Below are 26,911 nucleotides of genomic sequence, written 5' to 3'. Positions count from 1 at the left end.
TTGTTTGCCCCCCCAAAAAAGATGGTGCAAGAAAACGCCAAACACTAATCTGACAATCTAAACTACAGCGGGAATGCGCCGATCAATTCGAAACTTCACCATCCCCCTGCCGGCTGGGAAACCGGGAAACCCAAGGGCATTTGAACTTTTGAAGACTGGTTTGTTCAAACACCCGCCTCCCGGGGCTAAAAAGCCCGTTCAAAAATCCTACCCTTGAGTTCTCCCAGGGCTTTCCTCGAGGACAAATATTCCTTTTCAATCAATCACTGTGTGTCGTGTTTTACAGAGAGCGATGTATTTTGATACCTTCAAAACCTATTTTGAATCCCGTTTTGAGTGAGTAATCATCAACGAATTCTGCTAGACCAAAGCACAAATTCGGTTCAAATGCCCGGCCATTCCCTGGACACGATATACAGACAAATACCTGGAGTGCCCCCGCGAGAAGGAGGCGCATAAGCGATATACAATGGGCTTCCAAGAGCGAAATTCTTCCTAAAGCCCACCTTCAAATACTATAGACATAAATCGCTCTTCCTGCATCTAAATATAAATAAAAATAAATAAACAAATAAATATTCTAACTTACGTTCATTAAGTAGTGTTTCAGCCCTTTCGCTTGTCCTTGTCGTGCCCTCTTGTAAATCTTCTTAAAGACAGAAACCAGTATTCAAGGCACCCTAAGGGAACGAAAGGATTTTAAGTTAGACCACGTATAAAGCCTAATAAACTATAAACATTAATCTCTAATGACGACTGTTTAATGACCATGAATACTTGAGATAAACAATTTCTAGATTAACGAGGCAAACTTGATCATGAGATGAATAATATTTGGACGAATTTTTAAACAAATACGAGATAATTTAGTAACATGCAAAATATATACAATAATAATAAATAATACATTGACCTTCTTCTTAGTGCAGAACGTCATAATTACCTTGTAAAGAAGCGAAGAAATTTATCGACAAGCCCGAGTTCACAATTTTTGCCTCGTCAGCACGTGTTTCCAGTGTTCGTCCAGAAAGCAATGTTTTCGTGATTAACGGCCGATACTTTTTTCCCACAGGCATCATCGACGTTACAGTAACCTCTTGAAAAGAAGGAAGTTCTCCATGCATACAAAACCAAAAGAACAAGCTCGAAGTTTGCGGGAAGCCATGTTGGGTTTCTTGTTTTTGTCGCATGTGGAAGGTGACGTTAAATCACGAATAATGAGATGAAAATGTTTGCAATTCAAATCAGTAAATGACTATCCCATGAAAGGATCACGGGAAAACTGGGAGAGTAGAATTCGCGAATCCTTGAAAATAACAAAGAGCGAGTCTTTTATTTTATTTAATAAAACTTTATTTTCAGCCTAACTCGCCGTTTTCTCGGCACAATTTCATGATATCTTAAAGCTTTTTCCTGTCACCACGCATAACTCTACCTGAGGGGTCTTGCAGGATCCCAGGATCTCTTCTCTTTCCGTCTCAGGGACGCGAGGTTGTTCACCTCCTTAACATCGTAGCACCGTAAATGATAATGATAATAACCGCCCCTCATCTAACAAACGAACACAGGTCATTGTGATAAAACCGTCCTTTAATAAACGCCTCGTCCCTAATAAACTGCCCTTCTGAAAATAGGGCAGAAACGTTCAAATAACCTAATAAATCTTAGTGTCTCTCTGATTAATGTATTGACAGGGAAAGAGAAATAGGTAAACATGAAATGAAGGGAATGACTTGGACAGTGACGCCAACATCGAGTTGAAGTGTTTTGGATTTTAACACATTCACTGCACATTAAAGCATTTCAGCTATAGCAGGACTCTTCAACTTGAGGGTTGATGTTTTGTTCTCTAACCTTGCTTGGGTCGTCCAACACTTCATGATCATCTTAGCCCCTATGTGGAAAAAAAAAGCGTCCCGGTCCCAGTCTTCCTACCACCCCCTCCCTGGGCGTCTATTACGTCCCTCACGGTACTTCAGGGAACATAGGCTAGGCAGATATCCTGAATTTCAATGAAGAAAAATATTTGGTAACTAATCTATCTATCACTTTATAACATTCTAAATTCTATAAAATAACTTTTGATGAAAATATATCCTACACAATCACGATTCCTTTCACTTGATAATAATTTTATACTAAAATGAGCCGCCGCTGCCTCGTTTACCAGAACAACGTTTGCTACCTTTCGTTAACGTACTTGCCATGAGGTTAAAAGAGTTCTCTATATCTTTAGACATACAACATCTTTTTTTTAAAATAACTAAAAGAATCATTATTTCTAAGCACCTCGCGGCGATCGGGCTTGTGAACGATGGACTTTAACGATTAAAATGAATAGAACCGTACTAGCCGCGTGCAACTTCACAGATATTCACCAGTCCATATAACAGGTATTCAACCCGCAGCTGATTTAAATTTGGGACACACTACTTCACTGCCACTCATAAAAGGTGTAAAAGTCACAAGGTTTTTCCCTCTTGCAATGCCACAGCATTGGGCAAACGAGATTATTTCAGTTCCGTTAAGACTTTTCTAGGTAGTCAGGTTGGGTCACTTCCAACGCCGCGTTGCATCTAAACAATCACAAAGTCCCACAAAGGATGTTCACCAACACAGTTGAAGGGAACAGGGGACCAGTCCATTTGGCTTATACTTCGAATAAAGTTGGGTATGCTGTTTTGCTTTGTGAAGACTAATAAGTCGATGAAGTATTCCATGTGATTGATCTCTTCGTCATCTTTTGTCCTGCGATTGGCTCCTGGTATAACTGAGCAATCCTTTCTTCTGTGAAATAATCGAGTTCAGAAAGAAGTGAATCACCCCAAGACAACTAACACACGCGAACAACTAAACTCTCTGTAGATTGTCCCCCATTCTCGTCCCCAGAGCCTCCACGATTTTTTTTAAAGATGGTAGGCTCTGGGAACGAGGATTGTCCCCCAATAGATCACCTATTCACGCCTGCCTAGTAAGCGTTTTCGTCTGTTTTGCTTCCAATACGTTAAAAGCGTTTTTTTTTTTGTTTAGTGGCTAACCAGCGACTAGACCCAATTTTAGCATTGCTTCAAGTACGACTTCTTTGTCGAACGCTCGCTGAACTGCAGAAATGGAAATCATCCCCAAAACTTCACCCTAAATACTTCATCAGTTAATTCAGAACTACAGGTTTCTTACTGCCTCCACAAACTTTGTTCTCGTTCTGCCTTTCACGCCGCCAAGGGGCCAAAAACGCTTTCAAGGCACAGAAAACTCAAGAAAGCGCTTTGTTAGCTGTTTTTCCGGCGTTGCAAGACCTCAACAGACCTCCTTATACCCCCTTATGATAGATATCACTAAGTGTCCTATAGCCGTAATCAATAATTCTGTCAACATAATGTCACATGAAAATGCCAAACAACTCTGTCCAACATGACGTACCCAAATCCAGAGTGGGAGACTTAACGTGCATTTCTGGACGGTATACATTCGAAGATGACTCGTGCCCCTAGCTTTTGAATCAGAATCTGATTTCAACCCCGACTGAAACATTCTGGAATAGGCCACTTCCGAGTTGCTTTGAACCTCATTATGAAACCGAGGCTTCGTGTACTTAGCCTCGCCTTCGTAACGAGGTTCAAAGCAATTCGGAAATGCCCCATTGCTGTGTACTTCCATCCCGTACAAATGTATCTCAAAACAGACCTTACTTCAACACGTCGCAAAAACAGAAAATGTAAGAACCGAACTTCAACCATGACAGCCCCATCTAACTAAAATTATTGATAATTATGAGAACCATTTACCTCAGATTCTTCGTCTGGATCGTGTACATACTGGTATTTTTGCTGTCTGTAGTAAGACTTTCTTTTGACCACGTACAACACGACAACATCACAAAAAACGGTTGCCTATAAGAGAGAAGTGAACACAAAGCATGTAATTTAATAACTTTTTTATGGGCTTACGTAAATGGTGGACACAACCACAAACTCGCTTAAAGCAAACACCAAAGCAAGCCAAACAGTTAGGGATCTTCAGATCGGAGAACGAATACGACTTTCAAATCCCAAATCAGTCACATCCCCAGAACTCTCTCTCCTTCCCGTTGTTTACCAGCAGATGAGGAGACCCTAGAAACAAGATTGTTGTGACAAGCGGTTATCTAAACCACGCAAACTAGATTTGAAAAGTCTTACACGTACTCAATCTTGTACTCGTAGCCAAATCTGAAGGATCCTGTCTTTCTATGACGGACACCATCAGGTTGGCTGGTTTCGGCCGAAGTTTATTTGTTTGTTTGTAACCTTAGTAAATCTCTTTATATAGCCGGACATCTCTCTAACATGGCCTTAGTGAGAATTAATTGTATTCCCGACCGAACTGAACTAAAAATAGGGGCAAGTTAATTCACGCCTTATCGATGCTAGTGTATTGATCCCGTGGGGAGAGACGGTTTGCTGTACCGAGCGAAACGAGGTCCGTACGCCATGACCTCGGGCCAAATCTTTTCCCACCCGGCCCTCCCACTCAGTCAATAGGGAGCTTAAGCAACGACGACGGCGACGGCAGCGACAACAACAACGCCACAAAACAGAAGGTTTAATGAGCAAAAACAATCGCTTTGCACGTGCGTTTTACATTTTCGTACATTTCTTTGCCTATGCAAAACAACAACGTGAAATTACCACATTTAATGTTTTGTGGAGAACGTGAACGCACGACGGTGAATTTTTCATTTTCTTTCTTAACTTGTACGCCACTCCTACCAATTTGGTTCCTGGATAGTTCGCCATTTTTGTAAAAGTTGAGCGAGTTGAAATAATCGCGAAGTAGCGCAAATAAAGTAAAGATATATTTGCTTCGGTGACGTTGTCGTTGCCGTTGCCGTCGTCGTTGCTTAAGCTCCCTAACAAGTACATAATACCTCAGTTGTTACGACGGAAACATCGAGAAGACTTACATGGAAAAAAATCACTCGGCTTGGGTGTTGATTTCTATTTACTCGAGTTATACAATACTATAATGACCAAAACATATCACTGAACTTACGATTCCCAGAAGTGCAAGGCCAGAGCCTAAATTGACAAACAATGGTACCACACTGAATTTACCACCCTACAAGGAAGAAAAAACGTTAGATTATTGTTTGAGAAGTAATACTGGGTTCTGCGATGTACCCCTCTCTTCAAAAAACAACATTCCAAATTCCAATTCTATCCGCAAATCCGAGGCCACAAGTTCGCCAATAGTTAGACTGTTAAAGGGGTAGTATCATGGGAGATCGATGGGAGATTATCACGATTTTTGGCCAAAATTCACTAAATTTAAACTTTGAACACTGTGTTAATTAATTTCTCAATCGCTTATTTAAAGAAATATTAATAGTGAGTCTAAGACGAAAGGTTAAACCAAAATATAGTACAACCAGCGATTTTTGGTGCGTTACAACAGCGAAATTTGAAAACGTCCGCCAGACGTTTTCAAATTTGAACCCCTCTCTATTTTGGTCATCTGCCAGCGAAAATATACTTGGATACTTTCTTTGCATTCGTATAGTCTTTTAATGGAATTTTGTCATTATATCTTGGCTGCTATCAACCGAATAGCGTCTTTCCGATTTTTGATGTGTTACTAAAAATAGCGTGATACTGTCCCTTTAAATGACACCACAGGCCCAGTTGTTCAAAGCTCGATAAAGCTAATCCTGGGTTAACATGAGCTTTGATTCAGGTTTAATGACTAACCAATAAAGATTCTTCCAAAAGATTTTTATCCTTTAGTTTTGACTTGAACTTTTCATTACCATTAGCTTAAAATTAGCTTTTGAAATACATTTTTAATGAGCGAGATGAAAACCTCGGTTAATTTTTAATCGGGATTAGCGTTGATCGGCTTCGAGGAAGCAGGCCCTATTCAAAACACTGTTCAAGCAAATTACAAGTCCATGGGCCCTTGTAGTTATAATGTACACCTGCGCCTATAGACCAAGTATAGTTAACAATTATTCCACAAGCGCGCGTAGCGCCGAGTTGGCTATCCTGATTATCTCATATCCAGCAAGCGTGAGTGGAATAATTGTTTTATTAAAAACAATCACGAGATATTGCTAGATTTTGCTGATTTCGCTTTGCAAGTACAAGTAGAAGACAATTTAATGGTCGCTATTTCTCGGGCATGGTATAATGCCTCATAAACCATGGCCGCTAAGCCAATCAAATCGCTCCAATTGCATTATACAATGATCCATTTTTTAACAATTAACAATTATTCCACGAGCGCGCGTTGGATATGAGATGATAGATAGCCAACGAGGCGCGTAGCGCCGAGTTGGCTATAATCATCTCATATCCAACAAGCGCGAGTGGAATAACTGTTTTATTAAAAACAACCGAGAAATATTGCTAGATCTTACTGATTTCGCTGTGCAAGAACGACCAGAAGCCAATTTCATGGTCGCCATTTCTCGGCCATGGTATAATTGCTCATATACCATGGCCGCTAAGCCAATCAAATCCCTCGAATTGCATTATACAATGATGCAGTTTTTAGTAATACTTATTATTCAACATACCTGACCATAAACCATAACCACATAACGAATCCCATAAGCCTTGAACAAGGTTCTGTGTAACTTCCCATCCTTCTCGTAAAACCTGGCATATCTAGTCAAATGTAAGTGTATAATAATACTATTTAGTGAGCATATAGAGGGTTTTCACATGACGTCACGGCGGCCATGTTGGTGTCCCAAAACAAAGAAATGGCGGCCATGTTGGTGTCCCAAACTAATTGAACTCTATTTTCATGCAAATACTTTCTTTTGTTTCAGTAAACCAATATGGTCGGTAGTCACGTGAATGAAAACGCTCTATAGAAGCCTGAAAACTAGTACAACAGTACTGCTTGCCCAGATTTTTCAATACTGATTACTTTGACTTCAAGAAATAAAAAAATTAAAAGGACTGGGGTAAAATTGATTAATTAAGTTACCGTACTGTTTTTAAATTTCTTTTTGTTTGTTTTTAAATCACTTACAGTGCCACGAACTCAACCGGGGCCACCCAACATTGATCAGCCAATCACAGGCCACGTTTACAACAAAGGAGTCTGGCTTTGGTAGTTTGTAAACCAATCAAAAACGAGAACATTTCAAAGTGTCGGCTTTTTCAGTGGCTCCAGTTGAGTTCGTTGCACTGTAATAACCTTTCACCTAGCTATCTAGTGGACAGACTTAGTTATCGAAGTAGGTCAATGTTTTTGTAAATCGATTTTAATATTCTGTACATGTATCACATATCGATACTTATAGAATGTATATTTAGTTTTTTGCATAAATTATTATTATTATTATTATTATATATTAATTTTATAGCAAAATAATTAGAAGAAATAATTTCCTTTTCTTTGTGAATTGTAAATAGATTTTGATATATTTTATTTCATGCTCGAGATATGTAAATCATTTTTATTTATTTATTTATTTATTAATTACATTGTAAAGCACCATGAGCTCAGGATATGAGCACTATAGAAATGAAGCTATTATTATTATTATTATTATTATTATTATTATTATTTATTAAAAATAATGAAAATTCTTTATTAAAATATAACACACAAATTGCTATTTACAAGTTAAAAGTATATAAAAAAGAGCTATTAAAAACCTATTCACATTTCATTTCGATTAAAAAAAGATAATATTTTTAAGCAACAGCGTTTTTGTAAAGAAAAAGAAAAAAAAACAAATGTCATGAAGTTTTTAAAAAAAAAATTAAATTCGGCATTTATTATTATTATTATTATTATTATTATTATTATTATTGTTACCTGAAATTATATCCCGCAGCAATAGGTGCATCAGCATCATCTAGCCTGGAAAAATAGAAGGGGATTAAAGTTGTTATTTTCCAGGACTCAGTAGTTCACAGTGACCTATGTCTGTCTATAGACTGGTACGTTAACTTACACCTTTGAAACCAAGTGGTGGTTGACATATAGAGGCCACTGTATATTAAAAAGTTTATGCCAAGTTTTTTCCTCCATTGCCACTAGCCTGTGCCATTCACTTGATACATGCACCCGTTAAGTACAAACATCTTCCATTCACCTTACCTTCTGAAAGAATACTTCGGCTCACAGGAGTAAGTAAGAGGATCAAAATCACAGTTCCAGTTGATAATGATGGCCATAACACCACCCTGCAGTGAAAAATGTGGAGAATAAACAGTTGGATATCATATCCTGTGACAAATAAATTCTTCTTTTTAGACAAAGGTTTACAGTGTATAAGGAAGCTGTCCTCAAGTTGACATACGTATTCTTTTTAGACAACTACAGTGAATAAGGAAGCTGTCCTCAAGTAGTTACTTGCACAGGAAACTTTCTCATAAGGACAAAATCTGCTACCTATGGACAAATTAGATCGAACATTACAAAATTGTCACTATCTCCACTGTGCTTTTCCAAACTTTCAAACAAAATAAAATATTAACTGAAGAGCTTGGTGGAAGAGGGACATGAGTCATGATTAGGGCTGGAAATCCTGAGTTCTCTAAATTAGCTCTTACTAACTTGACAAAATCACTGTAGAAACCTATAGCTCTGTTTAAATGCTCATTCTTTGAATTTGAGCATGAAAGCCAAAATTTTAAGACAGAACTTCAAATTGACATTTCTTACCATGACAACTACACTGTACGCCAACGATCTAATTTAGAGAAATTATTTGGATCAGTTTTGTGCTATATAAGCAAGTAGTTACTTGCACAGGAAACTTTCTCATAAGGACAAAATCTGCTACCTATGGACAAATTAGATCGAACATTACAAAATTGTCACTATCTCCACTGTGCTTTTCCAAACTTTCAAACAAAATAAAATATTAACTGAAGAGCTTGGTGGAAGAGGGACATGAGTCATGATTAGGGCTGGAAATCCTGAGTTCTCTAAATTAGCTCTTACTAACTTGACAAAATCACTGTAGAAACCTATAGCTCTGTTTAAATGCTCATTCTTTGAATTTGAGCATGAAAGCCAAAATTTTAAGACAGAACTTCAAATTGACATTTCTTACCATGACAACTACACTGTACGCCAAAGATCTAATTTAGAGAAATTATTTGGATCAGTTTTGTGCTGTATAGTCACCAAAACCTTTTTGCCACTAAGCTCTTCAATTGCATCTCTGTATTAAGGTAGTATCATGCAGAAATTGTTGCCCCATATTATACATGGCCAGACCTAAACAAGTTTCTGCAACATGCATGAAGCAACTACTGTGGGAGTATTTCTATACCCTTCTCACCCTCCTCATCCAGCAAATACGTTCTTATACGGCGAATAAAATGCATAATATTGGTTGGAGTACACTTTATCTGCTGGATAGAGTTATCCACTCTTTCAACAACTGGAGACTGGCCTGCAGATAAATAATTTATTGCTATCAAGCAGATAAGATGTACTCTAACTATCAAATACATTTTATCCACTGGAAAGAGACTTATCTGCTGGATAAAGTTAAATCCACTCTTTGAACGACTGGGCCCTGGATGAAGAGAGAGTGGAGATGAAGCACAGTTTCTTGTCTAAGTCGTGAGTGAACACGATGGCAACCGCTAGGCCTCGAAACACCGATCTTCAGATCTGACATCCAATGTGTTCAATTCCCCTCCCCAACCCGGGTTTTGCTAAAAGGCGGGCGACGGTGCACCTCAAAACCCACGGCCCGGCGGCCCATGGCCCACGGCCCACTTCCCAGTTCATGGCCCCATGGCCCGCGGCCCACCTCACCTCAGTTCACGGCCCAGGCATTTTTTTTATGCCCACTTCAAGATAATGGATAACTAATTTAGCCTAATTTAGCTCAGATAGCTTGCAGTTAGCCTATATATTTGGGGTATAAAGGATTCTAGCCCAAACGTTGCTAATTCCGGTAGTCAGTTGTCGGTAGTCTAGTGGTAAAGTTCTGCTTGGCGGGAATCCGACGATCCAGGTTCGATCTTTCTTTTTCTACCTCAAAAAAGTAGGGAAAATTAGCTAAGTTTCATTATTTGTGGTATTTCCAGATTTTTTGGTCAGCGGTATACTACAGTGCATGCTGAGATGTGCATTGGCATGTGAGTGTGGTCGACCGACTTGTTGATGGACAACGGTGAGACTCGATTCGTTTGTAATTTCAATCATTTTAATCCTGTGTGATCCTTCTAGCTGTTGCGCCCGTACATACAAATGTTCATACGAAGATGATGCAAAATTTTGTCAGTGGACATTTGCTGACAAAAAATATGGACTGGACCGCAGGCTGTGAAGGCCTCCAGGCCATGGGCTTTGAGGTGGACCTCGGGCCGCCTTTTAGCAAAACCCTCCCCACCCCAACCTCATTCAGTCTTCCCTCAATAAACACCCAGAAAATTACAAAATCTTGAAAAAGAAGCAGAACATTAAGATTCAGTTACTGAGCAGTAGTACCTCATAAGCTAGTTTATTGTAGTCTTCCCCCGCTGCCTTCACAATAGTTCCCAGTCTGATAATGGGGCAGAGGGGATCATCAACTGGATGATAAAGACATTTCTTCAGATCTGATTTAGATTTACTTGGAGGAATGTTTCGCCTGTGGGAACAAGAGGATGTCAAAGCATTTACGTCACATACTTATAAAATAAACCTAACTATAGATGGATTGTTCTACATAGCACAAAATGGGTCAAATGTGTAAATAAAAAACTCCACAGGGAGGGGGCTTGTTAGAGAGCAAATGTAAATTATTTTTGAATCTTTCTCTTTACTGTGTGTACTGTATCTGTTATACTAATGTGAGTGATCTAGTTTCAAAAATAATCATCTTAATTTGTAATATTTGTGTGAATTAAATAAATTGACTTGACTTGACTTTACTGGGGTTGAGGAATGCAGGGCTTAACAGAGCTTTTTAATGCCAACACCTTTTTCGCCTCGGTTCCCCAGAAAAGAGCTACCCAAATTGGGAAATATAATAATTATGAACAATTATTGTTCATATCATAGAGCTCTCTTACTTGAGCAGAATATGGCTTTTTGCTTTGTCCAAGTGACAGTTAAAATAATATTGAGATAAGTCAGCTATTAAGGAACTGATGGTTAATTTTTTAATACATACTTGGCTTCTTTAAATTTTGGAAACTGGACACTGTTCTTTATCAATACTGTGAAATTTTCAGTTTCTAGAAGTGGCACTCCTTCCCTGCAGAGATAAATTGAAATTAATAAGACTGAGATGATTAACCCATCTTCAAAACTGCATGCATGCATGCTCCTGTATTCTGCAGACTCAGATGACGTCATGGTACGTCGTTTGGCTGATTCATGTTTGGTTAAACCTCATGCAGTCAACTGACTGGCTTGTTTGCAGAGATGATGACAACTTTATTTGACTAGAACTATAAACTATATATTAACTACACTTTTACCTTTGGCATTAATATTATCCTTGAAACATCTGCTTATAGACATCTTATTTAAGCACAATTTTCATAGAGTCACTAAATAATATCAATAAAAGCAATGTAAATTGATCAATTATCATGATGTCAAGGCTTCATTACTACCATAACTACAAGTAAGCACCCCTAAAAATGTTTTAATAACATTTATATTACGGTATTTTCCAACAGAATTTTTTTTGTCACGATGAAACCAAAGTATCTTACTTGAGGTTAAAGTCAGGCATGGGAAGTACATCAACCTCGACTGGACACCAGGAGTAAATCTCACAAACGTTTTTCCGTGGTTCAATACCCTGATCAGCAGGGACACACCTCCCAGTCCTTACACCTGATAAAAATAACAAAAATGGTAACCAATAAGCAAGTTATCTGATAAGCTGGGCAGGGAAAGGTGTACTATGGTTTCTGAAACTAGAAAATTACTAGAAAATAACTAGTAATAAGAAGGTCTTAGGTTCGACTCCTGATAGGAGTACTCGGATTTCCTTTTTCCTCAGTATGCCTGTGCCATTCACTTTATAATACATCATTCTCATTTATTCACCAGGCTTAAAATATTCCATCACATTTATTTCATTGCCAGTCACATTCACATTCCAATCCTAGCAGTATGCAGGATGTTTGTCCCATCAACCTATTTTAATGGCCTTCAGCTCAAACAAGTCTCCTGTAGCTCAGTGGTAGAGCATCCAAACTAGTAATCAGAAGTTCTTAGGTTCGACTCCTGATAGGAGCACTCATATTTCCTTTTTCTGAGTATGCCTTTGTCATTCACTGAATAATACACCATTCTGATTTAGAAAATTACTGTTTCTACTATGTGGGATGCAAGGCATTTCTGATCAATTCTGTGTTTTTTTTTTGTGTGTGTGGTTACTCTTACCTGAATACTCAACTTGGGGATTTATTAATAATTAATAAATCCTCAAGTTATTAATATCAATATTATTTTACGCAGGAGCACCTGGTTAACCATATATATCTAGCTAGGTTAAACAAAGTCCTGCTGATTAGTTGATCTACACTATGATAACAGTTGTTACACGTAACTCTCGAGTAGCTGATTGTGTATAGCTCACTCTTCAGGTAACAAAATGTTTTTCTTTATTGAAACCCTAAATTCATAATGTAAGTACTTCCTTGCTCCAGCAGTGACCATTACAACCTATGGCTAATTAAATAAATGTACAAGTGTCAGTTAACAAGGTCTCTAAATCAGAGCACTGCTTTATATCCTCCTTTGTTTTACTGGTGTGCTTTGTTAAACATTAATAAAATTACATTTTAGCATTTTTTATGTAACACCAAACTTACCATGTCCATACTCGACAGGTTCCATAGGTGTACAGTCACTGTGATTAGTACATATTACATCTTTTTCACCAGGTGCCTCTGGACATGTGCCTTGGGTCTGATCAGGCGTGATTATCATGTTGGTCATCACAAAGAAAGCTCCAGTTTCCTGCGATACAAAAGTCAATTTTTAAGAACAAGACAATGCACTGCATTCATGTCAACTAAAGACTTGTGAAGCCTATACTATACAATGATAATATAGACAAGACTAATTGAAGCAAGCAAAAGCACGAAAACAGTGGCTATTTCTTCACTTCCTGAGTAAACAGATAAATTTCATGTGCGTGATGCATGGGAGTGTTCCAAAGACCTTTTTCATAAATGGCAGCCAGTTCATTATTGTTTTCAATATACTCTATGTTAATTAGCCCTACTTACCTCATTTTAGAGTAAAAATTCTCGTGAATTTTGCCCATGCTAACAAAGCTAGTAGGGCTTATTTTCATGACAACAAAAGAATTATTTATCGGCCGCCATTTATGAAAAAGGTCTACACAAACTTCCGTAAAATGCAATGTGTAGTTCCAGAAAATATCCATACTCCCCTCACGGAAGGTTTTTTGTTTTGCACCCCCCCTTCCCCCAGGAAATTCCAGTTTAGCTTCATATGTTGCCTCTAATATTTTGACTTTTAAGACCCCCCCCCCCCCCCTCTACGAATTTCCAGTTTAGCTTCATACTTTGCTTCTAAAATATTGACTCCCCCCACTCCACCTAAGAATTTCCGATAACCTTCAATGGGGTGGGTATCGATTATTTCTGGAACTGCACAATACAGCAGATTCCTGCTAATCTTGAACAGATATAGCACACAGCACTTTTAATTAGAACCTCTAATTTCCTTGGGCCTTTATACCACACACCTCCATTGTTTCAGTGCTAGGGTCCAATGCTTTCATTTTTTTTATTGCTCTGCTATTGTTTCAATTACGCAATGCAATCCTGTGAGAAGTTCTACGAGTTGTGTGGTGACCCATCTACTGTATATAAAACCTCTAGCTACTTTAAACACATTTTTTTGGATACTGTTGTTAATTTACTCACTACTAAGCTAATCACAAACTCAGACTTTCTCAAAATTAATCAGTTGTCATTTCCTTTGAGTGTTGAGAATTCCACAGTACTTGTCATAAACCTTAAAAGGAAACCCCCTAAAAGGAATCAGAAACTACTTTTTGTGGGCGGTGGCATTTTTCAGCTTGAATTTATTTGTACCCCTAACAGACATAAATAATCTGAATTCTACTAATCTGCAAATAAACCAGTTCTCTGAGAGCCTGTTTACATGGAGCTGGGGAGGGTAACTCTCCTAGAAGGGTGCGGTCACCTTCCTCTATTGTAAACGTTTCATCTGTTTAAGCCACGTAAATGCTCAAGGTAGGGTTACCCTCCTATAAGAATCATTTTTAATGGCGATCAGATTACAGTTACATTCTTGTCAACTATAAACATTGGCTTTGCACATCTATAAACCTGGAGAATTATTTCGGAGAACTATACTGACAAGAGTGGCAAATGCAAGTCAGAATGAGGGCAACAGCTTGATGGCTGGAATCAAACATTCTCCTGATGATGTGATTGTCCAATTTTATTAATACTAGACAAAATTCTTGACCGAAATGAAGGCTCAAGAGATGGAGCTGTATTTGATCATCCACGCAATAAATCGAAAGGGAAAAGAAAAGGGACCAATCGACCAACGTCTTCGTCAAAAAAGGCAAAAAATTTGCCATGGACACCAGAAACCGTTGAACTGCTTCTCAAATATATCAAAGAGTACAAGACAAAGTGTGAATTCAGTGGCATCGATTTCAAAGTGATGGCTTCAGGTTTCTGCGGCTTTGTTGGCAGACATAGTCCTAGAGATAACCCTACACATGTAAAGGAGGGCTATCTTATGACCCTTCTACAAGGGTAACCCTTCTAGGAGGGTTACCCTCCTTCCATGTAAACAGGCCCTGAAATGATGATTTCAGATTTTAAGAAAATAAAATGAATAGGTACATTCCGATTCATTTCTGTCATGCACATCACTATATATTGGCCGTTGGAAAAATGTGCCATGTTATAATTTGAGTAATATTGTCAAACTATAATAATTGAGCTTTCTTAGAAAATATTGCTTGTTTGGTATGTATTAGGGAAAACTGGTGTCAATCATTTTTTGGAAAAAAATAAAAGAACAAAATTGAAACAAATTGACCAAAACTATACTTCCCTAAAATGGGCCAAACAAGCTGGTTATTAGCTAAAGCACCAATGTTTATACGGGTACATTATTTTAGTTACCTCTGGAGGAACAATGTAGTCTGATGAATCCCATACATGAACGCCGCCATACAGAGGGAAACTGCTTTGATTCAATGGATGTGTCAAGTTTGTTAATGAGGTCCCTTTTACTTTGGTCGTCACAGAACTGTACGGTGTCTCTGTGTCTTGGTAACCTTTCTTGTAGATGATCACATAGCTGGAAAAGGTAAAAACAAATCTTTTTTTTTGTCATGGACCAGCAGGCACCAAACAAATTGATTGCCAGTAAAAATGATTTCTCCAGTAGCTACTTTGATCATCTTAATATCAAAGAACAAATTCTCCTATCTTATCCTTAGGCTTTTCTTATAAAAGTACTGTGGATATTATCAAATCTTTGGGGGGGCAGGGATGGCGCAGTGGTGAGAGCACACACCTCCCACCAATGTGGCCCGGATTCGATTCTGGGGCTTGGCGTCATATGTGGGTTGAGTTTGTTGTTGGTTCTCGTCCCTGCTCCGAGGGTTTTTCTCCGGGTACTCCGGTTTTCCTCCATCCACAGAAAACAACATTTCCGAATTCCAATTCAATCTGGAAAAAGTGGAGAGAAGAGCCACTCCATACGTTCCACTGAAATTCCCATTTATTTTATTTTTTTATTTGAATATAAAAAAATTCTCTTTGGGTGATATCATATCCTACCTACCATTAATTTTTCTGCCAAAACTGATATATAACAGGGTCAGGGTTTGGCCTCTCCGTATAAAACTTTATTGAGTACCCACGCCCCCCCCCCACCCCGCCCCCTCACCAGCATTTTCATCTCCAACTTCAACAGGTCTAATACAACCGCTGTTACTTAGAGTGAACATATTTTTATGGCTGAGTGATGCATTAACAGTAACTGTTCATGCACTGGGCTGCCATCTTAGATTTCCAAACGTAGGGAGCTGGAACGAGTCAAAGGGGGCAGGGAGGTGGCGGAGGGAGAAAGCAAATTTTTTCTTCTCCACCCCCTCCCCCTCCTTCCTTTTTCTCCCTGACACCCACCCTGTTGGGTACATTTTACTTCCCCAGTCTTCATCTCATCATAATCCAAGATGACATAAGACATTCTGGAAAGAAAATACTGAGCATTTGCTTGCCCCCAAAATACGCAGGTCTGCACCACAGGCTACTAATGTAGCAGCTCTTTTTTTCTTTTTCTTTTTTTTTTTAATGAGCAAGTCAGAAGGTATTTCAACACAAGCTTGGGTTATTTCTTTGTTTCCCCTTTCTTAAGCTGACACTTTTTGAAATTTAAAATTAGCATTTTTATGTTTATATTTTTCCAGTGCTGTTATAACAATGACATTTCCATCATGTGGTAAATTGTAACAAACTGATTACGATGTTCTTTAATTTTAAAATTATGGCCTTTTCTGAATTTTTTTTTCAAAGGTTTCGCAATAGTTTAGATCTTTTTTAATCTTGGATTGCTGCAGTTCTGTACAGGTTTATTTCTGATACTTTGATCATCTGTGAAGGAATCTAACGTTTTCTCACTCAAAAACAAATTTTAAAATGTAAATATTTAAACGAATAAAAAAGGTAATTCAGTCTCCGTTAGACTATGTATTGGAAACGGAAAGTTTTTTCTCACGTTAATATGAAATGGTCTCCGAGATATTGTAAAGAAAATAGTTTTGTCCATAGATTGAATATCAGGAGCCGTTTTAGAGTACGTGGCACTTTCATTTATATTTCTCTGAACGCTTAGGCACACAAAAGAATACGCATACATTACAGCTCGACAAATTATTATGCAAATACATAGACTGCCCTAAATTTCATACAGAATCAAACTATGCTGAAAATCTCCAAGCACATCCAAAGTTTTTGAATCAATCTGAAGGATTTCGATTAACTTAGGGAACAAAAAAACCAAAACTGTTCACTAGCTGAGTATGCGCGAGTGATTTCAATTGACAAATTAATGAGCAAGACATTATTAAGCTTAACAAGGTACTTACATGATAATATAGCAGATTATAGTCAGTTGAACTAGCCTGTTGACAACACCAATCGTTTTGCTTTTAATGTGGACGACTTTGCTTGTGTCGTACTCAAACAAAGCCGTAGAAAGAGCCTTGCAGAAACCAGCCATTTTTCTGCGTGTCCCAGTAACCGGAAGCGAAGCGAAGTGAAATACTCAGTACTGGCTTGGTTACAAAGCTGATGTCGTTCTCAGGTCACGCGAAAATCACGCGCCGGCCGACGCCGAAAATAGCTCTTTTTACGACATATCGACATGCAGTGCAACAAACATTTGTGGTATTCCTGAAAAGGACATGATAATTGGTGAAAGTTTGAGCAACGAGTTTAGTTCCGGGTGGACATGGGTTTCCTTTTACTCTGTTTACCAGTCCCCGGATAGGTCGCTATACGGCAGATAAAATGCGTGCAAGAATTTCCTTAGCCCTAAAATTTGTGTATAAAGTAGAAGCGTCTGTCTAATTTAAGTATGGGATTGTGCGAAAAACTTGCCAAAAGCTTTTGTTGGAGTACATTTTATCCGCTGGATAACGACTTATCCACTGAAAATTATCCGCTCTTTGAACAACTAGGGCCAGGAGGTTTTCCTCGCGTTCCCGGAAACTGATCTTCTCTCCCCCGGGGCCCAGGAAGCCCAAGCTCAATATAAGATAACACTACCCAAATTTCGGCGATGTTCTGTTACCAGGATTTGAATTGTGTATTCACGGTTACGATGAAAATATAAGGAGTAATAATAAATAAGTAATAAAAACATACTTAATTATCCTCCCCCCCTTTCCCCCGCCCCCAAAGGGGCTTTTCAGGGATAATGAAACAAACAGGAAGAAACAAATATTTCAAATTCAACATAACATGGCTAAGAATCCCTGCTGGCAGGAGGCGGAACATCTGGGTATGGATGAACTCGGGGCTACCGAGAAACAACTCCAGTTAGTGATCAGAAAATAAAACGGCATTAGTGGTATCTGCGTTGAAAACAAAGACCCACATGTGCGCATTTACACTGCGCACTGCAACAAAGAAGTAATAGAACTGATTTCCACATTTTTCTTACGCGTTATCCAAATATTTAACAATAATAATTATTATTTCACGAGCGCGCGTTGGATATGAGATGATAGATAGCCAACGAGGCGCGTGGCGCTGACTGGTTGGCTGTAATAATCTCAGATCCAACAAGCGGAATAACTGTTTTAATAATTTTTTAATAATTACTTATAAGTGCGCGAACAATTTGTGTGGAGGATACGCAGTGAAATTTAGCAGTAGCGCGTACAGTTACATGAAATTTCACGCAGTTAAACTAAGCGTCAAGTTTTATTGAATTGTAAGGACGCTCTTTCACTCTTCACTCCATTTGCTGAACCTCACTCCTGCCCTGGACCTTACATTCGAAAAGTCACCATGACCAACCGCTGATCAGAAAAAGAAACGGGGGCTCCGAAGACAAAAGACGAGCTCGCGCAAAAGATCTTTCCCCACGCTCCACTGATTGACAGCAGATCCAAACTGAATTTGATTGGTTGATAAAAGCGCGCGCATTTCTTCTCGTTTGTTATGTCACAATGCAAAAAACTTCACTCGAAAAGAGTATTGCACCTCAAGTAGCCGTGTTTTTTGAAGCTCCAGATTAATCGAATTAAGAAATCAGTTAAACTCTTAAAATGGGACAAGTTTGCAGCTATTTTAAGGCAAAGAAAAGAGAAAGAGCTGATCGTAAAAGGTTAGTGCTTTTAATGTAATCTAAATCGAGTTTTTTCCGTTCAAACGAAATAACCGCATCGGGCAACTTTCCGCGGGAAAATTGTGCGCAATGCCGCGTATCGTAGTTTCTGAATCCTTTTCAGGTGTGCTTTTGTTATGACTGTAGAAACTTATCATTTTTCACCCTGAATATAACTCCTTCCATACAAATTACTTTTCAACCAATCATGCACAAAACTGAGCAAAACCAATCTTGCCTCGGTTTTACTCTCATTTTCTCGCGTGTTCGGCGGCAGGTTACACCGAAGTTTTTGCTTCGAGATGTGATTGCTTTTGCGCAGGTTACAATTCCCTTGATCGTTCTCTTGTTCGAGTTCTGTTTGGCCATTCATGGCATTGTTTATTTGCCTAGTTAGTCAAATACTACTTATCTCAAGTCTTCTCAATTAGGAGAGATCACGCTAAAAGAAATTGGCACTTGTGGACGGTGCCTACTTATAATTATACAAAGTATTTTTGCGCAGTTTATGACTATGCCGAAAAAGTAGTTCTTAGTAAGGGCTACTGGAATCCAAAAAGAAAACTGGAGATAAAAACGCCCCTATGCGGCATTCTTAGAGATAAATAAGCAGAAATAATTAGAAAATTAAATGGAAGAAAGATCCTCGCAGTAAGTACGCAACTTGCGAAAAGAAAGCCTGAAAAAAAATTAATAATTAGAAAAGTTAAAAAAAAAATACATTAAGCTTTGTATGACATTCTCTTCAAGCTTAAATATTATTGATAAATGTGTGGTTACCCCTAATTTTTGTTTTGCTGCATTCTAAAAACCCTTGTCATAGTAAAATCCGCTCTTCCCGCATAATCATAAACCGCACAAAAATATATTTGTTCTGAGTAGCTCTGAGTAGGCACCGTTCATCTCGAGATAAGCAAAAGTTACGCACATCAACAAAAGGAGCTCATCTTCCTAAAAATGAAGTTTCTTGGTTACTGGTTATAAGGGTCGCTAAACATTTTAGCTGTAGCTGTAATATCCTTTGTTTTTATACATATAAAAAGTGTCTTTGAGTTAACACTTCTCTTCGTTTATTTAGACGGCTGCACGGACAAATACAGGATGCAGCGGACTGCATTGTTCGTCTTCAAGAACAACAAAAGTGTTTGAATGAGTAAGTTCTTCAGTTGTCAATATATTCACCACTGTAATCGCGTTCAAGCCACAGGATACCCGTAAGGCCACAGCTTAACAGCTTTATTTCAGCATGAAGCAAGAAAAAAGTTTTTTATCAGTACTCCCGTCTTGAATAGAATGCTAGTCTATAGTGGGTTTTACTTCAAGTATTTCGCAAGGTTTACTGTTCACCGTTACCCATTTATGCAGACTGGTGCTAACTCGCAATTTGTTTGTGGGGCGAGGGAAGATAAGATTGGATGCGAGATTTTCCCGTAACACCCCGCGCGTCTTAACTCACTCTTCCATCCAATTTTCTTTTCCTCCACAAAAAAATTAAAAAGTGACTGGGTACACGTAAACAACACTAACGCTTGACTGAAGAAGGAAAGTCTGACACTGACCTTCCCGCCTCCAATATACCATTAAAGTGATCTCTAAGTTAATGAGCAGCGACTTAACTGGCCGCTTATATTGAAATAGGCCATTTCCTTGGTTTTTTTTTGTTAATGCAAATCTTTCCTTGTTGCTTTGAACCTCATTACGAAAGCGAGGCTAAGCGCAAAGCTTTTTATGTGAAAATGAATGATTTTTACACGGTCAACTCATCAGAACTTTTAAAAAACTACTATTTCTATGCTAAAATGACTATTGCTTTACATAAAGATCACTAATCATTTTACGTACAAACTTTTCCTTTAACTTTTCTCTAGGATACTTCAAGAGCACTACATGTATTACCCGGCCTTTAGGCCCGAGCACAGAGACGTCATAGAACGTAGAACCGCTGAAATGGAAATTGAAATTGAAACTTTGGAGAAAAAGCTCCGCTTCGGACAGGCTGCACTTCATCTTGCAGATGAGAGAGACGACTTTCTGGACATCAATTTAGAGTGAGAAACCACTTGTTGTGCGTAATATTTTTGATGAAGAAAAATGTAACAACAGATTTAGCTTTCGAAGCTGATTTTTTCTCAAACAACACCGCCAGCTTCACAATCCACAGTAAGAAAACTTTCTTTGCCCATCTGCACCGTGAGAAATACATTAGATTTATGTATTTTTCTTTCGACATGACTACGGTTGAATAGAGAAAAATATTCCTGGTGGATGGACTTCCTAACTTTCGGTGCTATCTTTGCGCAATGACAACGACTGAATAGTGGAGAAGGCGAGACAAACCCCTCACACCAATATGATTCTAAATATACAGACGAACCTACATGTGCGACCAATTTGAAAAAAAAATACCAAATATTTGCTCGGTTATTCTCTTTAGTTTCGACCTCTCCTAAGTGACTACCTCTTGTAGGCGACCACGACCACTGTAACGTCCGAAATCTCCACTTGAGTCAAGTAACTCGATGATCAGCCTGCGAGCAAGCTCTGTATTTGTATTTGGTCCGGGAATTTGCATGAATTTGTGAATGGAACTAATACAGGCTAATGACTCAAAATTTTGATCCTGTGGTCTTTACTCAAGTAAGAGACCACTTCACATAAGTGACCACCTAGTCTTGACATTCCGGATTGTCGGTACCTTTACTGAAGTTCAACTAATTTTATTCCTTTATTTTCTTGCAGCCTTCTAGAACAAAACGAGTTTGGTCTTCATTGGCAGTGTTCAAACGGACAGCAAAACGTGGCTGCGTTAAAACTCAAACACGAAGCCTGTCAGTTCAATCTCTATAAAAAAGCAAATCCCCTTGAAAAATGGGCTGTTCGCTCGCTCCCCAACCTGCACTTCGCTTCAATGTAAAATGAGGATTGACATTACGAAAGTTTCTTGAGTGAGAATTAGTCCTTCATATGCAGTCAATGTAACTTAAGGAGTTGAGCGACGACTGAGAATTTACTCGCGAATGTAAAAACAATTTTATAAATGATCATAGTAGCTTTCCTATAAATATGTAAAAACATTGTGTAAATATGTAAATATAGTGAATTAAATAGAGTATCTGCGAGTCTATGGTCTTCATCCGTTGGTGTGTACAAAAATGCAGCGTTCCTCACAAAGTTAGCCCATGACCCCAGCTTGTAAATTTTATCATGCTTTGATTGTCGATAGCCGCTCCTTTTCCACAAGCATATGCGTAACCGTAGGAGAAAAATCAAGGTTTTTAAAAACAGAACGGCTTTAATTTTGAGTTAGTATACATTCATTATGTGGACAATCCATAAAACTTGTGTTCCAAACTAAAGAAGAATCCGGCATTCTGTTTCTTCTTTTTTAATATACGTGATCTGATTGGATGTAAACAGCACTTTTGAGTATGACAGTGAAATACTAGTGATAGTATGAAATGAAATTAAACTTTATTTACCCTCGGATCTGATTGAGGCTGTTTAGGCCTCTAGCAAAATACATGCTAATATGCCGAGAAAGAAACAAATAATATGTACATATGTAATTAAGTGAAAGAGTTATCCGAAAAATGAAATTTTTCGCACTTCTTGTCTAAATAATTTGATATTAGTCATTGACCTAAGCTAGTCTGAGAGAGAGTTCCAAGCTTTGGAAGCAGTATACACTGTGGATTTCAATCCATGCCATGTTGGTTTTAACCTTAGGCAAAACTAATTTATTTATTCCTCTGAGATTCTTTACGTTATCCCTTAGCTTAAACAAAGACTTATATAAGCGGCCAGTGGCCATCTGTGCATACAATATGCCATGGGTTGTGGAAAGGGGGCGAGAGAATTTTTAAGTAGAGTCTCGGGGATGGGAGACGTACAGTGTCTATTGTACACGACATAAAAATTTTTGTGTATTGTAGAATTCCCTTTTGCAACCAAGCCAAGGTTCGCAGAACAACCTGTACCCTTGCGGCGGTTTGTGTGTTTTTCGCTGTTTGAACGCGTAGGCTAAGAACTAACACGGCCAAGAATTGAAGAAATTATTTTTAACGCGGTTTTCTTCTCTTGTGATTCTGGAAGTATATTTTGGAACTGTTCCTGAAATTGAGGCTCCGGCCATCTGTTTTTCGACGACACGCTGTGACGTCATTCAAGATGGCTTCCGGCCGGTTCGGTTGAAGTTGTTGTGTTTACCTGAGCGGACAGCCCGCAAGCTGTTCGACTTTAAACTTTTTAGTTTCATGTGAGGCCAGCGTCTATGGCCTGTCTTTGATACAGGGCCTTCAAGTGTTCCACGATTCGATCGGCAACTATTTGGATCGCTGTTTTCCGGGGACAAAGATGTTGATCAAAGAATACAGAATTCCGCTGCCTATGAGCGTGGAGGAATACCGCATCGCACAGTTGTACATGATTCAGGTAACCCTTAGCAGTATTTTTGGCCTGGTGCATTGCTTTCCTTCCTGGTGTTTTTGCGATCTGACATTCAGTGACGTTAGCTGCGAGTTCATTTAGGAATTTGCAATCGCAAATGACTGTTTATTCATGTCACAAGTAATGTACCATCGCTCTCTCTGCAAACAGCCGGCAAAGAAGTCGATTTTTTTGTATTTTATCAATACCGTAAGCGAATTAAACGTGTGGTCCCAACTGTTTTACTCTCTGATCGAGAAATCCTGGTCCTTATAAAAGGGTTAAATTCTATTCTTTCGTTGTAAAGCTGTCGTTGTGAAATTGAGCTTAGCGCCGATCGATTTGTCTTGATGCTGTCTTCGTGACAGCTATTGTAAGCTTATGTTCACAACAAACGAATCGAACCTTTCATCTCAGGTGAAAACTACCTGCAGTCGAGGAATGATAAGAAGCGTTAAAAGTCGTAACTTTATAACTCATTTTGGTTCGAAAGTGGGATCACAAAGTCAGTAGTGATTAAGTGTTCCATTCATTGCTTTCCTTCGTGATATCGCATGTTTGTGGAGTTTTCAGTAGTTCGTCAAATGCAAGTGAAATGCCCATTTGCATGCCAGTTGAGTTCAGCGTGGGCGAAACACATGTTCTTGGTTTGAAGTCATGCTATTCCGTTCCGTATTCTTTGAATTCCAGATAAGTTAATCGTACACACCGAATTTTTTAATACATAGTATTTCAAAGAGAAAAAAAAAAACTACAATTAACCGATACAAGATACAAGAATTTACAGCACGACAGGTCGGGATACAAATGGGATATACTTGGTTAGGATAAGTTAGCAAGAGGACTTTAAAACTGCGAAAATGAAATTCGATTATTTCATTTCCTGTGAACTTATGAATATTTTTTTGTTTAATTCAACAAAAAACCCTCCAGGTTGATTTCCACCTAAATTCAATTATATGTACAAAATTGTAGTACATTTTATTTATCAAAAATAAAAAGATATATTCTTGTTTCTTTGCACCGACAGACATTTTAAAGTTCACGATAAATCATAGCTACATCTGTTTGCTGTGCCAAATTTTACTACATTGTTACTTGTGAAAATGAAACAAATGGGCCCGTTTCTTAGGCTGTTATAACATTTTATTATATAGCATTTGTTTTGGCCAAGCGTTTGCTGCAAATTACATCAGTAGTGTCAGGTCCGGATCAATCAAGTTTTCTAATAAGTTTATCTGAACTGTAAAATAGAAAATCTTTCAAAGATTCGTTGATAATTTGTCATCTTTTTGTCTTAACTTTACAACCAGGTGAGTAAGTTCTAAGTCGCTGACTTTCAGCTCTTTTTTCACCAGTTCATGCTTGAAAGTGAAAATGTTTTTGTGCGATGTTTACAGTTTTTGTTAGCAACATACTCAATAGCATTGCTAAATTCATATTACAGCAGGAAGCTGCAACCAAGATTTTTTTCATTGAGTGAAATTAAACAATTAAAATTACTTCTTATTATAAAAAATTAAAACAGTTCGGATATCCGTGTACATGAAAATTATGGTAGGAAAAGTAGAATTTCTCATGAAACATTAAAAAATATACCTGGTCCATTAGAAATTAACGGAAGGCAGCTACCGACCCCTTCAGTAGGTACTTTGTTCCTCACTGCTGCCTTAGTACTCCACTAACAATCAGTTTCAGACAATTACTTAAATTCAATATACCCAGCTTACAGCTAAGGTCAAACTTTCACTTACGTTTACTATTCAAGTTCAGGAAGATAACACTAACAGTAGATTTTCTGGCTGAAATATTTTATTGCACTCTGTTTTCAAGAGCATCTTGGAAAATGGAGCACAAAGATTTGTTGATAGAATGTGTTATCAGAGGTTTTCCCTTATAAACAAACAGTTCTCCTGGACACCAGCCATGTCCGGCCGTGTCCAAAAAGCTCTCCAGAATTTTGTCTTCCTGTTGTTCTTGTTGCTGCTTTTACGTTATTTTTAATTATGTCACGTATGCTGGAAAAATTCATCCCTGGCCACTCTATGGTGATGTGCTTCAACTGATGTACTTCTATTTTTTTAAAAAAATTTTATCATGAAAATTATTATTTTTGTTGATGGTTTTATTCTAAGAGGACCCTTCTGTAAATCACTGGTTTTAGTGAAGTTGGCAACCTCAATAAAGGTTATTGTGATTCATTCAAACAACATGGCACCCAAGAAAGAAAACATGATTCATGTCTCAAAAACTTTTTCAAGTCAGACAGTTCCATCAACTGCAGCTGGTCAGAATTTGTTAATACACAACAATTTAACTATGCAATGAAAAAACAAAAATACCATCACATTTATTCCATAATTGCATAATTGTATTCTCCGCATTGACATTCAGATCCTAACAGTATGCAGGATGTTTGTCACACAAACCTAGTTGATATGAATGGTCTAGTTCCCACGAGTCTCCTGTAGCTCAGTGGTAGAGCATCCAAACTAGTAATGGGAAGGTCTAAGGTTCAACTCCTGTTGGGAGAATTCTGATTTTGTTTTTCAGAGTATGTGTGTGTCACTCACTGAATAACACATCATTATCACAAAACAATACTTCTCAGAGAATAGCTGCAACGTCTAAGTTAGCATCAGGAATGTCTTAAATTCAAGAACTGATAATATACATAATATCTACGAAAATGTATGGACTAACGAGAAAATATTATGCCAGATTGCCAGAGTTTGGTTGCCCAACTGTCTTTGAGGCAAAACCTCTTGGAAATGCTGGAAATGGCATTTCCAAGCATCTACTGTAGGTCTTAAAATGTCTGGGGGTGGGGGGTGGGGGGAAAGTCCCTTGGCCCAACTAGTGGTTTGTGTATTGATAAATAGATTAGCAGCATAATAAATAGATCTAAATGAAAGTACTGCTCAGTAGCTTTCATTTGAATGATCAAGCTTTAGGATTTCATCCACAGATGCACTAGAAGAAATATGTTGTTCAGCATTTAATGCAAGTAGCATTTTGATAGCTTTTATTTGAATGGTTGCCTGCAGAATTAGGATGAGCTTGATTATGACAATAATGTTGATAATGATGATGATTATGATGTTAATGGGGAGGAAAGTGATGTATTTAAATGATGATGATGATCAGTGTTATTGTGGCTCCGATATTTGAGTCTGTGGATGAAATTGTAAATCACAACAATTTAAAAGAAAACTGTTGGGCATTATTTTCCTGTGTTACTGTTTATTTTGTTACACAAGCAGGTTCAAATTTTTATGTCAAAGTGGATGGATGAATTCCTAAACCCTCCAGGAGTACTCTCTTGTGGCGCTGTTTTCTTTTACATGTAGTTAAATTTTCCTATTTGGAAAGTTTTCAAAAGTTCCTATTTTGGCAACATAACAGGTGGAAACATTTGAGGAATTCACATAGTATGTATACAGCTGTGAATAAAGAGCAGCATCTGCCATAAATAAATAGAATTATTCAAAATAACGCAGTGCATTTGTGTAAGGAGATTTGGATTATTACCCCGGCACTATTCGTAGGTATTTTGGATACTGATATCCAACAGATACAAACATACATGTAATAAATTATTATCAGTCGTAAATAAATAATTATAATAATCAGTTAACTAACCTGAGAACTTTTG

At 38.1% G+C, this 26,911-nt stretch overlaps 3 protein-coding genes and 1 long non-coding RNA gene across 6 annotated transcripts in view; 2 read left to right on the top strand and 2 right to left on the bottom strand.

The window, feature by feature from the left end:
* LOC146482704 (uncharacterized) overlaps window positions 1-26,911 on the bottom strand; it is a 120,213-nt gene that overhangs the window by 7,468 nt on the left and 85,834 nt on the right. The gene's annotated exons all lie outside the window — the stretch shown is intronic.
* LOC146482708 (P2X purinoceptor 4-like) lies at window positions 1,573-17,243 on the bottom strand. The gene is made up of 12 exons (XM_085106774.1): window positions 17,084-17,243; window positions 15,111-15,288; window positions 12,780-12,927; window positions 11,670-11,793; window positions 11,120-11,203; window positions 10,453-10,594; window positions 8,098-8,183; window positions 7,813-7,857; window positions 6,554-6,644; window positions 5,032-5,097; window positions 3,786-3,890; window positions 1,573-2,787 (listed from the first exon to the last, which is right to left on the bottom strand). The coding sequence occupies exons 1-12, from the start codon at window positions 17,215-17,217 to the stop codon at window positions 2,737-2,739; spliced, it is 1,254 nt and encodes a 417-aa protein (XP_084962900.1). The 5' UTR covers window positions 17,218-17,243; the 3' UTR covers window positions 1,573-2,736.
* On the top strand, window positions 18,664-21,953 carry LOC146482707 (uncharacterized). Its single transcript, XM_085106726.1, has 4 exons — window positions 18,664-18,831; window positions 19,910-19,984; window positions 20,700-20,879; window positions 21,571-21,953. The coding sequence occupies exons 1-4, from the start codon at window positions 18,773-18,775 to the stop codon at window positions 21,743-21,745; spliced, it is 489 nt and encodes a 162-aa protein (XP_084962852.1). The 5' UTR covers window positions 18,664-18,772; the 3' UTR covers window positions 21,746-21,953.
* The window catches only part of LOC146482706 (protein retinal degeneration B-like), a 29,125-nt gene continuing 25,211 nt past the window's right edge, over window positions 22,998-26,911 (top strand). For all 3 annotated transcript variants that reach the window (XR_014864047.1, XM_085106766.1, XM_085106765.1), the window contains exon 1: window positions 22,998-23,262. Coding sequence is in view for 2 of the 3 variants with exons in the window: in XM_085106766.1 (XP_084962892.1) it covers window positions 23,185-23,262 (78 nt within the window). In the remaining variant the exon portion in view is untranslated. The remainder of the gene's footprint in view (window positions 23,263-26,911) is intronic.

This window comes from Pavona decussata, unplaced genomic scaffold (assembly GCF_977016875.1).
Source record: "Pavona decussata unplaced genomic scaffold, jaPavDecu1.1 SCAFFOLD_44, whole genome shotgun sequence".
NCBI classification, from domain to species: domain Eukaryota; kingdom Metazoa; phylum Cnidaria; class Anthozoa; order Scleractinia; family Agariciidae; genus Pavona; species Pavona decussata.
Note: the sequence above shows the minus strand (reverse complement) of the source record. Positions and strands in the feature narration are given on the sequence as shown.

Coding starts and splice junctions, on each gene's coding strand:
- LOC146482707 (XM_085106726.1), top strand. CDS start 18,773: ATGGGACAAGTTTGCAGCTATTTTAAGGCAAAGAAAAGAGAAAGAGCT. Junction 19,985..20,699: donor CAACAAAAGTGTTTGAATGA/GTAAGTTCTTCA, acceptor ACTTTTCTCTAG/GATACTTCAAGAGCACTACA. Junction 20,880..21,570: donor TTTCTGGACATCAATTTAGA/GTGAGAAACCAC, acceptor ATTTTCTTGCAG/CCTTCTAGAACAAAACGAGT.
- LOC146482708 (XM_085106774.1), bottom strand. CDS start 17,217: ATGGCTGGTTTCTGCAAGGCTCTTTCTACGGCTTTGTTTGAGTACGAC. Junction 12,928..15,110: donor ACTACATTGTTCCTCCAGAG/GTAACTAAAATA, acceptor TTTGTATCGCAG/GAAACTGGAGCTTTCTTTGT. Junction 5,098..6,553: donor TGGTTATGGTTTATGGTCAG/GTATGTTGAATA, acceptor TCTTCCTTGTAG/GGTGGTAAATTCAGTGTGGT.